The following is a 14514-nucleotide window of genomic DNA, read 5'->3' as shown; positions in this document are numbered from 1 at the left end:
CTGCTTGGCTCCTGTGATCCCATCCTTCTCTGGGAGGAGTGCTAATGGGGTATGCCACCAGAGGTCCTTATGGGCTTACAAGACCTTAGCCCTCTGGCCTGTGAACCCATGATGCCAATAAGGCTAATCTACTCTTCCATAAGACTTGTAGAACTGGAATTAAAGGAAGACAGTAATTTACCTCCCTCTTGTGGTAGAAGCATGGGATATGAGGCTCTATCCATCATGTGAGAAAGCCAGTTTCCAGGAGGAATAAAGGGAACACAGAGAGAGAGAGAGTCCAGGTGATACTCCAGTGCCTGATGAGGCTCAGACCTGACCCCACTTCTGAAAGATTATACAAAATATCCTAATATTCTTCCGGCAAATTCCCCTCTTGGCCTAAATTTGTTCTACTTGAGTTGTTATCATTTGAAACTAAAAAAGCTCTAACAAAGGGTAGGGAAAGTAGGGGATATGTTCTCTTGGAAATGTAATGCTTACTGTTTTGCAGTACTAGATTATTATCCAGACGTCTGCAACCTGAGGGTGAGGAAAGACTGTCCCTTAAATCATGTTAAAGGTATGTTCCCAACAGAGTGGACTGAATATGAAAAAAGAAGACAGTGGAACACTAAGGCTGAGGGAAGATGAGAAAAGCCTCAATCTACCTAAAATAGGAGAAAAATCTAGAAAAGGGAGGCAAGAGAGTCTATGGATTAAAATTGTTAGATAGTATCAAAAGAAACTGTTACCCAAAACTTATGCCCACTGAAAACAGATGGGAAAAGGACAGTCTCGGAATAGCAAAGCTAATGTTCTCTAAAGAGTGACCAGACCCTGGGCCTGAGTGGAAGTTAAAAGCAAGATAGTCCTGCCCAGCAAAGAACAAAACATTGACTTTTCCTATATGTCAGACATTGTGTGATTTGCTTTACTTTTTTTTTTTTTTTTTGAGACGGAGTCTCGCTGTCGCCCAGGCTGGAGTGCAGTGGCGCAATCTCAGCTCACTGCAGGCTCTGCCCGCCGGGGTTCACGCCATTCTCCTGCCTCAGCCTCCCGAGTAGCTGGGACTACAGGCGCCCGCCACCTCGCCCGGCTAATTTTTTGTATTTTTAGTAGAGACGGGGTTTCACCGTGTTAGCCAGGATGGTCTCGATCTCCTGACCTCGTGATCCGCCCACTTCAGTCTCCCAAAGTACTGGGATTACAGGAGTGAGCCACCGCGCCCGGCCGATTTGCTTTACATTTATGACCTTATTAAATGACCACCCTGAGAAAGTTTCGCTCATGTCCATCCTTGAAACTCTAACACAGTCAAAGCTGACACTCCCATAGTCAAAAGAAAGAAAACTGAACATGGGTAATATCATGTGATTCCCACCTGGCAGACCCTATAACTGGGTATACCTCAGCAGGCAAATCTCAGAGTCTTCTGAAGTCTCTGAGACTGCAAGCTGTGCAGGTGACACAAGAACGACACTGCCACCTTTCCATGTTTGGAGGAAATAAATTTTTAATAACCAGTTTCTTGGTTACAACTTCATCTATATAAATCCCCATATTCTAGGATCTACACAGTTAAACCTAATATTTCACAGCACATTTCCAAAACAGTACATTTTTTACACTAAGAAAAAAAAATAAAAGCCTGGTTACCACCAAGGTGTATTGTCCATGAATTGAAAGGCTTTCCTATTTAAGTAGCAGGTACATGTGTAAATAGGGCAGGCAGCAACAGAACAGCAATATTGGAGAACGCTTTCTTTATAGTAAATGCCCTTGAGTATGAGATGTGACAATGAAGCAATAAGGCCAACTCTATAAAGCAAAAATGGATACTGATCTCGTTATTTTATAGCCATACCTTGTGGTATGTTTATAATGTATTTCTTTCACATGTTAAAACAGCATCTACTAAAGATGGGCTTAATTTTGGTAATGTCAACTGAAAAAAGTTAGTTATATGTTAATGCAACATTTGTTGTAAAGATTCCAGAAACACAGGAGTCAAAATTTCAAATTATGATTCCCACAGTAACTGTAACTCTGGTGTACAACATACATAATGGAAGAAATGTTATCAACATATACCATAGTAGAAAATAGTAAGCAGAAACAAGCTGAGTTATGCCTCTTGTGGGAATCATCATTTTCAACTAGCTGGGAATATATAAAAATCAAAACCATAAATGCATGGATTATTTTTTGCATTTAATTCTAATTTTTCTTGATCCAATTTAATCAGCTTTGTATCTAAACTACATTTTCCTTTCATAAACTGCAAATGAATGTCTTTTGTAATTTTAAAATCCACATCATTTGATTTCTTTTTCTCACACAGGCTGCCTTTGCAGGATGGCATCATTATACCCTGTCCCTCCCTGAAATGTCAGGACACATCTGCTGGGATTCATTTATCTACATTCCTTTTCTCTCTGAAGGACACCACGGGGGAGGAGAAAAAGAACAGCAAAGAGAAAAGGAATCACATTGAGTAGCTTAGAAAGCTACGTAAGTGCACTGTGACCATTAACTTTCCCTTTGGTATCCTCCTAAGCCGATATAAGAACAATAATGCCACCATGTATTTACAATTTCCGAAGTGTTTAGTCAAAATATTATCTCATCTGATTCTCACCACAACACTGTGAGAAAGGCAAAAACAAAACACCTTTCTGTTGTTCAGCTTTTGTGACTCAAGTAGAATATATTTAAGGATTTGTTTTTATGTTATTGTTTAAAGTGTAGGCCATTTAATTGCACTGATAATATTTCCTAAACATACTCATCTACCACATGCAGAGGATTTAGTTATTATGAAGGCAGAGTATGCTCTATGTAAAAAGATTATGGTTATAAGTGAAACATTTAACATACTTTAAGCTTTTGGCTTTAACTATATTCTGAAGATTCAATAATGAAACAGAGGAATAACTGCCCTTTGAAATTCTGCCGAGGCAAAATTTATCCTGAATATTTTATCCAGTATTACTTTTCCCAGTTTCGTTTTAACTAAGAAGGGCACCTTCTACAACCTCTGAAGATGAATCCTTTTACTTTCTAGCAGTCTTTACCCATCAGGGTATGTTTCATTATATTCAAACTAAATTACTTTGGCTCAAGAACAATCGTAATTCCTTTACCACCCTAAATAGCTCCGCCTCACCATGGTGTCCACGACCTTGTATGAGTGTCTTGAGGGCAACATGGTCAATCTTTTTGTGTCTCAGTGCTACTATAATCAGTCTATTCAATTGCAAGTTTATTTTCCCTTCTTTTCATGTACAGAAAGATCCTTCATATAATCAGACAAAATTTTTCTTCCTCATTTATATAAGACATCAATAAAAAGATCAATTAAAATAAAGATTCAGAGCTGGCAAAAAGCCTCAATATCATTTGTTCTAACTAGGGAGATAACACGGTCAATCCTTTGCCTGTGAAAAGTATGACAATCTTGCATGCAATTCAAAGGTAGTATTATAAGTGCGAAAGGAAAAACAAATCTTAAGGAATATTAATTTTAGGAGGTTTTCTTGTGGAGGAAGAGTTGTCTTAATGTTACCTAAAATTATAAACAAAATTATAAAAAAATCTTTCCACTGAATAAAGATGAACACATAAATTCTTGCATAAAACAGATAAGACACTTGAAGGTATCCCCCCAGACATAAATACTGAACTTTTAGGCTTTTCCTCTACTCATATGCAAAAGTTTGAAAAGAAAAAACAACATCAGGGGTTGGTCATAGCACAGTCTCAATATTATTTCCAAACTAAAATGTCAGCGATGGGGATATGAGCTCTTGCATCTTACCAGAGACCAGAAAAGGGGCTTACTGCCTTATAGGATACATCAGCCAGACATGAAGGCTAGGCCATAAGCGTACATTTTCTTCACAGGTCCATCCACTTTATGGGATTTTTCTCAGGGAAAGTATAGATACAGCCAGTGGGCAAGCTTTACCTAAAACAGAATGAAATAAAGTCCTTGTTGGCTCTCTCTTTCAAGGTGGAAAATGAAGGGGACGTGACCAATTCTAGAAGATCACAGAATGCTTACAAATGAAAAACAATGGGGTATGTTTCTCTTGAGCAGTCAATACGTGAAATTATCAAAGGTCTAAAATTTCCCAAATAAACTGACAACATATAAGGTCCTGGAGATTGTCAGTGCCATAGATTAAAAAACCAATTTTTCATCTTTGCTTTTAATTAAAGCTGCAGGATTCCACGAGTGACCAGCAGTAAAATATTAACACATTAAAGAATAAACCAAAGGCAAACGTTTGGTACAACGTAAGTGGTCCAACAATAGAAGACTGTGAAATGAATTAAATATTCATACAGTGAATACTATGCAGTCATTCACAATGTATTTTTGAGAGGGAAAAGGTTGATAATACATTGTAAAATGAAAAAAGACATTACGAAATAGTATATTCCATATGATCTCCATATTGGGAAAAAATATGTGCGTAAGTCAAAAGATTGGGAGGACATAAAAAAATAATTAACCGAAGTTACTTCTGTTAGTGAGAATTTAAGGTCTTCACAATTTTTTCTTTTCCAAATGAAAATGGGATAAGGGGAAATTACTATTTTCAAAAACAATGAATGTATTCTGATCTCTTTGTCTCATCTCCTTTTATAATACACAAAATACAAAACTGGAATATATTTAGTGCCATTAAGCAATTGCATTAACAATTATTTTTCTTTAAGTTATTAAATTAATAGTTGATTCAAATTTAGTTTCCTTATACTTACTTCCAATTGACACAAGAGAAACACATTTTAAAAAATATATAATGACATAAATTATTATCCAAGTTTGCAGTCTTCCATGCATTCTTCGTTTATCATCAAGTCTAAAAAATGAACTTCATATGCTTAATTCCATAAGTTTTGAAGAAAACCATGATAATAAGTGCCCATAATCCCAGAATAAAGCCCCCAGGAGGATGCCAGTCTTTCAGCTTCGGTTTCTGCAAAACAAGAATAACATGATAAATTTTATAACAGGTAAATAATTCAGCAATCAATAAAGCAAACATTGATGAAAAAGATAAATTTCACTGGTTGTGTTTGAATGGGGACTAGTTTAGTCAAATTAAACACATTGGGATAGCAACAGTGGTAAAGACTTCAGACAGGGCAAATATCCTACAGGGTAAACTGGCTCCTAACAAAGATCGGTTTCAGCTTCTATTTTGTTTCCTCAAAGAGTCCTTCCCTGACTACCTAATCATACCATCTATCCTCACTCAAGTTAGTTACTCAGTAGCCTAACAGTCTTTCTCACTTTGGATTTATATATTCATTAATTTGTCAGATTTATCTATGTCTATATTTATTAGACTGTAGTTCCATGAGGGTCATCTTATTATATTCCCAGCACCAACCTGCCATGGTGCTTGCCATTCAGGAGGCATTCATATATCATACTGAGTAAATCAGTGGAAGAACAAACGCTACCCAATTCCATTCAGCTATTCAACACACACTTGTTTGAGGGCCAGTGCCTTGGGTCATGTTTTTCCCTTGAGGTAGAATGCTCCTTAACCTATTCATTGTGCCTATTCAAAACTCACTAACTCAAATGCCTCCTCCAGACTCTCCCACCTGATATGTTATTTTCTTTGAGTTCCCATAGTACCTGAACTATAACTCCTTCTATTGTTACTGCTATTCACTATTATATTTATCTTTAACATTTATCTCCCTGCATACTCCCTGGGATCAAAGTCCATCTAAGTCAATTTTTTATCCCCCTTCTCTATTCCCCACCCCACAAGTGTCATGTATGCTTTTTTGTCCAGCAAGACCAGTCTTCTCCATTTAGTTGTCATTTCAACAGCTACATTACAGCCTTGTAATTGGAAGTTTGTGACAATGATCTCTTTTCTGCTTACTGAATTACTGGCCAAGACTGTAATGACAGTTATGATATTAGAATCATATTTTAGACTATAGGGGAGAGAAATAGTAAGCTAAAATTTGCTTTAGTCATCATGTATAATGTCCATCAATGCAAAATTAACTTTTCAAACTAAAAGGAAAGAAAGCTACCTCAGTATTTTAACTTGAATCATAATGCTAGAGTTTTCAGAGCTTTTAATCAAATGCTTAATATAAACTGACCTACCAATGTTTAAAGTGGTTACATTCCATCTTCATTCCTATGCTTACCCTCAACCTCTACCAGTCCATCCAGAAAACTCCCCCACAATTTATCCCAAAATATTAAATCCAATTTTCCTCATGTTATTTTCCACTTAAGAGTCTGCAGTGGCTTCCACTCAACACGTGTGATGATAATGGCAAAAGTCCTTGCCCTCTAATATCCTACAAGATGGTAAGTTCGGTGGTTCTCAAACCATTTCTAATGGCAAAGCTCTTGGAAGTTACAGTGCTTTCTGTGCAATACTGTGACAAATCTTAATTTAATTCCAGTAGAAAATCTAGAATAATTAATAAAAAGCAAAGTTATATTAAAGATAAGTAATATAAATATCACAAGCATGTGTCAATGAAAAAATGAGTGAACTAAACAAGACTACTGCTCAGTTTTTGTCCTGTTTATTTTCTACTAGTCAAACAATTTGTAATTCACACAAAAGGGTTGAAAACGTTTAAGATCTAAAACTACTTTTCCACATACCGGGAAAAGATTACCATTATTCATTATTAGTGGAAGCACACTTTTATACAACCTATAGATATTCCCTGAAAGCCCAGTTTAAAAGCACTGACCTAGTTTGAGAGATCAGATACTGATTTTCCCTAACAACTAGGAGTCCCTGATTTATATGGCATTTAAAAACACTCACAGTTAGGTTACTACTGTAGAAAAGTTAAATACATATTGTCAAAATCTGGCACCAATGTAGACTCTTAACTAAGGAGAACAGGCTATAGACAATTGTTCCATAAATCCAATTAATGAACTTCAGTGCTAAAAGAGTTAAGAAGGCATTTAAACCAAGTCATGTTTTTCAAATAATGGTGAACATCATTTAAGCTCTACATTCATTAGAGATTATAGAAACAATAATCAAGTAGTTAATAGCAAATCTTAATTCTGCAGCTGTAATAACTCCAGTTACTTTCCAATGAGATGGACTCCCTGAGGTCATAATTTTACTATTAGATCTTAAACTTAGTAGCCAGAAACAGTTGCCAGAGATAAGACAACTATGGAAAAAATAGCATCTTTGAAAGTAACTATCATTTTTCCAAAGATTCAACAACTAGTCCTGGCAGCTATTTTGACCCATTATTCCACAAGCTGGCTTGGAGAATTCTGGAGGCACTTCATTCTGGTCTTTCAACCTCCTTGACAGGTATGTGTTTCACATCTAGACCACTGATGGCCAGGGTAGGAACAAAGAGAAAATCAAAGTGCTATTTCTCCAACAGCAAACTTTAAAAGTAATAATGGAGGACTAAGAAATATATGTAATTTCTGCAAAATTATAATGGAACAGTAAACTTATTCACATGATAACACTGCATAAGCTACCAAAAGCAGCAAATCCTGGCCTTTCAAAACTGCTCTTTGCAGTTGCTATGTTTTTTAATGTTCATTCAATACTTTTTTTGATTAATAAAAAATGGAAAATGCATTATGAACCAAATGCACTTTGGACTCAGCTTAAGAAGGTATCTGAATAGAATCCCCTAGTGCAGTCTCTCCCACCTTCTCACAATAATCCATACAAAGGCACAGAAAAAGACAACAGCACACCCTACCAAAATTCAGTTAACCTCTGATGAGAAATCTCTGACAGTTTCACTATCTGAAAGTCCCAGAAACAAGGATTGGAAACAAATTAATGGTAGGCTTAGTTTTCTGTTTGGTATATACCATGCAAAGGCTTGCTTTGCTCTGTGAAACACAATACTTCTGCCAGCTGAGTAAGGGACTTTAGCTCATTCCCTTTTTCCACCTGCTGTTTAACAGACACAGTGCTTATGCAGTAGAAAGATGGCTTTATGAGGCAGCCAGAGTTGTGTAATTCATTCCCAGTTCCCAGTGGCACACGTCTTTATATGTCCATTTAAATATAATTCCCAGTAAACAATATGACAAAAGGGTAGAGGGGCACTGACAATGGTTCACTGCTTCCTGGAAGACTCAGTATCACAGGAAAAGTTCTGCAGAGACCAGAAAATGCAGGGAAAACCCTGTTAGTAGTACATGTTTTAAAAATATGGTTTTTTTCCATATACTTCACCTTTTTTAAAGTGCCCCAAAAAACAGGCATAAGTGGCATGGTAGCAGATGATCCTAGTTTAAGCCACATTTAGAGTGGTCTAAGAACCAGTCACTTGGAACCATATAACAACCTATTCCTCAGATACAGATTAGAGAAAGCATTTAAACCTAAGTGGATAGTGAAAACCATCCACACACTCTGTTGGCAAATACCAACAGTGTCCAAATAAAAAGGAAAAACTGAGGTGGACTCCATGCGGAAAAATACTCCCAAACATGAGAAATAAATTATAACCTGAAGATGCAGAGAATATCTCTCTGAGAAAAATTTAATAAGGAACCAAAAATTAATTTTAGACAATTTTTATCTGGCATGGATTTGAATAAAGATTCACAACCAACCAAAAATGAAAGAACAATATAAACAGAAAAAGAATACATGATACAAAGACAACAGGCTGAAATAAAAAGGGAGCTGGATGACATAATTTTGTAACAGCAAAATTAAAATCCACATTTACAAGGAACATAGTGTTCTAAGCACATCTTCGAGTCCTTCATTCATCCAATTGTATGTTAGATTGATGGGCAAACATGCCCCTAATTATCCATTCTTGGCTGTGTCCATACCCTCTGCAACGTGACTTTATAGAAGCTGTCATCAAGAGGTAGAATCTATATCCCTATCCTTTGAATCAGCAGGTCTTATGACTTCTTTTGGCCAACAAAATGCAACACAAGTAACAATGTCCCAGCTCTAAGTTAGCCTCAAGAGGCTTGGCTTGCTTCTGCTCTCTCTCAGACCTCTTCCACCACCAGGAGAGAAAGCCTACACTTCCAGCTACAGAAGAGCTGAGCTTCCCTCCAGCTAATAACCAGCCAACTGTAAGGGCAAAACCATCTAACTAATCGAGTTGACCACACCACAGACTCATGACGGAGCCTAACTGAGAACAGAACTGCCCAGCTAAACTCCCCTAAATTGCCAGCCTGCAGAATTGTGAGCTAAATAAATGACTGATGTTTTAAATTACTAAGTTTGGAATGGTTCATGATACATCAAAAGTTATGAAATACATCCACAGAGGTGACAATTAACGTGAAGAAAAGAAAAACCCTGATCCTTTATCACCATAAAAAAACAGAAAAAGTTCCCATCTCCATACTTGTAGCTTCAGGTTTTTCTAACAATGGCATAAGAACAGCATGATGGGCAGCAAATCAAGCCCTCGGTTTAGTGGAGATGCAGTGCTCTCTCCTCTAGCTCTCCTTTCTAGTCTTCTGGAAAGAGAGAAACTCCAACTGCCACCATGCCAGGACTTGCTTTCAAGGAAATGATGGTGACGCAGGGGAATCTAGAAACTAACTCATCTAGCTTCCCTTTAGCCTTCTTCCAACTGAAGTCTAGATCTGAAGTTTGGGTCCTCTTCCCTTTAAAGTTACCAATGAGAGGTAATCACATGTTGTGCCCGTGCTGGAGAAATGCACACTACCCAAGATCTTTATGTACCTTTTTCCATGATAAATGTGCAAGGCAGTTAATGTAATCTAGAAAATTAAGGATGATTTGTTTTCAACTATGATTTGGGTTTTAACTGAAAGATGACCACAGTTTTTCCTTAATCGTGATTTTAACTTTCCTGTGATAAGAACACCCATTGTTAACATTATTAGTTAACATTAATCTGGAATTTCTAGCCAATCCAGACATAACATGTAGGAAGGGAAAGTAAATTTTCATTACTCATAGATATTATTATTAGATATCAAAAAGCTCCATAAAATCAATTCGTACAATTATTGAGAATAAAGGGCTCGGATTTCATATAAATATTTTTAAAAATCATTATCTTTTAAGTATGTCAGCAAATATGAGTCAGAAAATAGAAAAAAATTTCGTTCACAATAACAATAAAAAAAAACTATGAATACCCATAACATGAGATGTAAGGTAAACAATCTACATTACTCTACAGAGAGGGGTAAACAGTCAGAAATATTAAAAAATATATATAACGCTAAACAATAATGTGATTCTGATGCAAGTGTAGAAAGACGAATAAAACAGAATAGAAACTAGGCAATCAGTCCAGTATCCCAGGATTTAGTATATTATAAAAGGGCTATCACAAATCAGTGGGAAAGGGAACAGTAGTCCTACTGGTGCTGTAACAATGGATTAGCATTTGGAAACAAAATCAGTTTTGTTCCTAACCCAACACTGTAAACAAAAACACACTTTACATGGTTCAGAATTAAATGTAAAAATAGAAGAAGAAAAAAAAGAGATAAAATGTAGGAGAATCTGTACGATAAGGGTATTAATAAGCCTAAAAGCAGTGAGTGAAAATAAAGAGAAGGTGGAGGAAATTTTTTTTTTTTTTTTTTTTTTTTTGAGACAGGGTCTTTGTCACATAGGCTGGTGTGCAGTGGCATGATCTCAGCTCACTGCAGACTCCTCAATCTCCCAGGTTCAAGTGATCCTCCTGCCTCAGCACCCCCCTCAAGTAGCTAGGACTACAGGTGTGTGCCACCATGCCTGGCTAATTTTCGTATTTTTGGCAGAGACAGGGTTTTGCCATGTTGACCTGGCTGGTCTCAAACTCCTGAGCTCAAGCAATCCTCCACCCACCTTGGCCTCCTAAAGTGTTAGGATTACCAGGGTGAACTACCACCCACGCCTGGCTGTAAAGGGATTTTTACAAAAGTTTCTGGAAAGATCTGTATTTCAAAATGTATAGAAATCAAATTAAAAGGCACATAAATGGAATTTATGACAGAAAAGCGGATAAATTCAATACATGAGGGTCTCCCCCAAATCAGTAAGACACGAGGGTATATCAATAAATGGAACAGGGAAATATTTTCACAAAAGAATAATTACAAATGGCTAACACTTGAAAAAAATCATTTTTCTTCATCATAAACACACTATATTAAGTATTTCTTTCTCTTCTTACAATTAAACCAGTAAATGTTAATAAGGACAGTCAACTTTTCTGGAAAATAACTCATTAACATGTTTAGAGGTCTTTAAAATATTCATTTATTCTAATTCCTAGGATTTGTAACACTTCTAGGATCTATATTAAGGAATTCGGAAATGCTCACAAAGGTTTTCTTCTCAGTGGCTACATAATAAAAAACAGGAAGGAATCTATAGTCACATAATACAGGAAACATTGTACATCCACATATTAATAAAAATATTTTCAAATAATTTTAATGATTTGGAGATGCTTATACTGAAATAATAAAATGGAAACAAGATGTAAATTGAATCTGAAATATGATGTTTTTCTATAACAATATTCAAAGAAGGGAAATATACTAAAGTCTTACTGTTTTTCTGGGGGAAGCAGGGATACAGTTGGTTTTAAATCTCTTCTCTATGCTCACCTAAGCTTTTGAAAATGTTTTCTATAATGTGTATGTCTTACTTTAGTTATTTTGGGGAGAAATTGGATTATGCAGCAAAAATTTGTATTGAAAGAATCCACCTAGAAGAATCTTCATACATTCCTTTCCAAATAGGAGAAGCACTGCAGCAACACTGTTTATTACTGATATCCAACTTTAAGAAAAAGTAACCCGGATAGCATAACAGCAACATAATGTAATAAAGTGCTTTTTCAGTGTGTGTTTAATGATATTGCTGACATATGACAACACTGCTATTTTTAAAACCACTATGTGTAACCTTTTAAACATTTTACAATGATTTTACTTACAATCAAGTGACAAAATTGGTATAATTATTGCATTTGGCAGTATAGCTGCATTTGAGGTAAGTTAATATTAAAGTATATCTTGTAATTTCATTTGTATCCATTAGAGCTTCTTTAAAAAATGACTGATTTTATGTAGTTAAGGTACTCTAGTGACTGCCATTAAATGCACTCCTCTTTTTTTAAACTTTCACAATAAGTTACAATACAAAGGTGAAAAGCGTACATAAAACACGGCAATATGTTATAAGCAAACACTTAAAAGCTTAAGGGCTACTCTCTTACTGAAATGCCTAATATTTCAAATTTAAAAGAGAGGTAACTAAGCAACACTGTAATTCCAATTGCGAATAGTATTCAGCTTTCCCCTCCATGTTGCTAGGAGAACATTACCACATAACTTTCAAAATAGTTAACAGAGCACAGATCTAAGTATTAAAATTATGTAAAAAGAAAAAACTTAGGATTTTGAAAACTATACACATTTATTGGGAAGCAAATGGAAAATTTCCAAGGTTTCAATGAGATTCTTAAAAGTATAATGAGCATATGAGTTTAGTTAAATTGTATTTTAAGGACAGAAAGTATAAAACAATCTACTAAGGTTATAGTTATAATTATTTCAGAAAATAGCTGTGTTCAACATTTAATTAGTAGTGGTTTATTAGTATTTCCAGTCCATCTATATCCTTTATATAAAATGCAATTTGTATTCCTCTAATTATATTAATAGTATAAGTCAAACTGTGGTAAGCAGAATGTAAGACAGCTTCTAAGACTCCCTCAACCTGGGATAAATGCCCTATATAATACCTATCCCTTGAGTCTGGACAAGACCTGTGAATATGATGGACTATCACTCCTATGAGTAGGCTGAATTATATGGCATATGAGGGATTCTGAGGATATAATTAAGGTACCTAATCAGTTGATTCTCAGTTAATAAAAAAGATTATCCAGGGCATAGGGAGAGAGGTGGGAAATAAGGCACTGATCTAATCAGATGAGCCCTTTAAAAGGAGGTCTAGATAGCAGACACTGAAGTTGGAAAGATAGATGTATTCGAAGTAGCCAAGATGCTCTCCTGTTGGCCTCCCAGAATCAAGCGGCCGTGTTGTACAGTGCGCCAGACACAGAATGGCAGACAGCCTTTACAACTGACTGACACCCTCAGTCCTACAAAGAACTGAATTCTTCTAATTAGTAGGCTTGGAAGAGAACCCTGAGCCTCAAATAAGATTACAGTCCTGGTGGACACCTTGATTAAAACTTTGTGAGACCCTGAACGGAGGAACTGACTAAGATATGCCTGGACTCCTGACTCATGGGAAGTGCAAGATAATAATGGTTTTAAATCACTAAGTTTGTTATACACCAACAAAACTAATTCACAAACAAATTTGCCAAACCTGGATGAATAAACAATACATGAACAAGACATGAAACTACTTATTACATCTGATACTAAAAAAATATGCAAGGAATCTACTTGCATCGTTGGCAGAGTTCCCTGGGTGGAATAACACTTAAAGTTATGACATTAACTTTATGTTTTAAAAAAAAGAAGAAAAATAGCTGAATTCTTCCTAGTCTTCCATACCTATTTATTATTCTCTAAGACCTACCTCAAATTTCACCTCCAGGTTAAGTCTATTCTCATACCCCAGTAAGAATTAATTTCTTCTTTTCAGGGCACTGGTGATATTTGGTTTATTATCTCACACTACAGTTAATATATGGGTGTGATTCTACTACATTTTGATCTGTTTGTGATACCTATTTTTGAACCTGATCAGGTCCTCACAAGCTCTGGATACAACAGGCCAATTTGTCTTAGTTATGTATTATTTTCCTCTTGAAGACAAGAAATATAAAATACTCAAATATAAACATCATCTATTAAATGCCAATTCATTAATGTTCTTGGTTTTAGGATTTAAGGAAAAATTAAGAATTATAGTGATCAACTGTATAATCTACTTTAGGATTCCACAGTGAGAAGTCATAAATTAAAAAATATTCTTTTGGCCAGGTGCGGTGGCTCACACCTGTAATCCCAGCACTTTGAGACGCCAAGGAGGGTGAATCACAAGGTCAAGAGATCAAGACCATCCTGGCCAACATGGTGAAACCCCATCTCTACTAAAAATACAAAAAGTAGCTGGGCATGGTGGTGCACGCCTGTAGTCCCAGCTACTCGGGAGGGTAAGGCATGAGAATCGCTTGAATCCAGGAGGCAGAGGCTGCAGTGAGCTGAGATGGTGCCACTGCACTCCAGCCTGGTGACAGAGTGAGACTCCATCTCACACACAAAAAAAATTCTTCTAAAATCATGTAAAAGATGGAATTCCAATGGAGGAGGTTAAAAGACTTTCCAATTGGGCAAAGTAACTACAGTTGGTGAAAACATTCAAAGGTGGCAGCAAGACCTGTTGTGGTATTCCATTCAGTGGATCTCATTTCAATGTATTACTTCATTGTGCGATTAATGAAATCCAAGAATCTCCACAGGAGAGGCATCCACTGAAGAGGCATCCAGGCTTAGTTTCCTAGTGACCACTCCTAACTATTTGGATTCTATTA

At 36.2% G+C, this 14514-nt stretch overlaps 1 protein-coding gene and 1 long non-coding RNA gene across 2 annotated transcripts in view; one reads left to right on the top strand and one right to left on the bottom strand.

Moving 5' to 3' along the window:
* Positions 1-3230: 3230 nt before the first annotated feature.
* The window catches only part of PIGK (phosphatidylinositol glycan anchor biosynthesis class K), a 129909-nt gene continuing 118625 nt past the window's right edge, over positions 3231-14514 (bottom strand). Inside the window, exon 11 of the mRNA XM_003260224.3 lies at positions 3231-4970. Coding sequence (XP_003260272.1) covers positions 4854-4970 — 117 coding nt within the window. The 3' untranslated portion in view covers positions 3231-4853. The remainder of the gene's footprint in view (positions 4971-14514) is intronic.
* On the top strand, positions 3995-9394 carry LOC115837672. The gene is made up of 2 exons (XR_004032741.1): positions 3995-4062; positions 8906-9394. It is a non-coding gene; the product is annotated as an uncharacterized LOC115837672 (long non-coding RNA).

The sequence above is a fragment of the Nomascus leucogenys genome, chromosome 12 (genome assembly GCF_006542625.1).
Source record: "Nomascus leucogenys isolate Asia chromosome 12, Asia_NLE_v1, whole genome shotgun sequence".
Taxonomy (NCBI): domain Eukaryota; kingdom Metazoa; phylum Chordata; class Mammalia; order Primates; family Hylobatidae; genus Nomascus; species Nomascus leucogenys.
The sequence above is the reverse complement of the archived record's forward strand: the minus strand, read 5'-3'. Positions and strand labels throughout refer to the sequence as shown.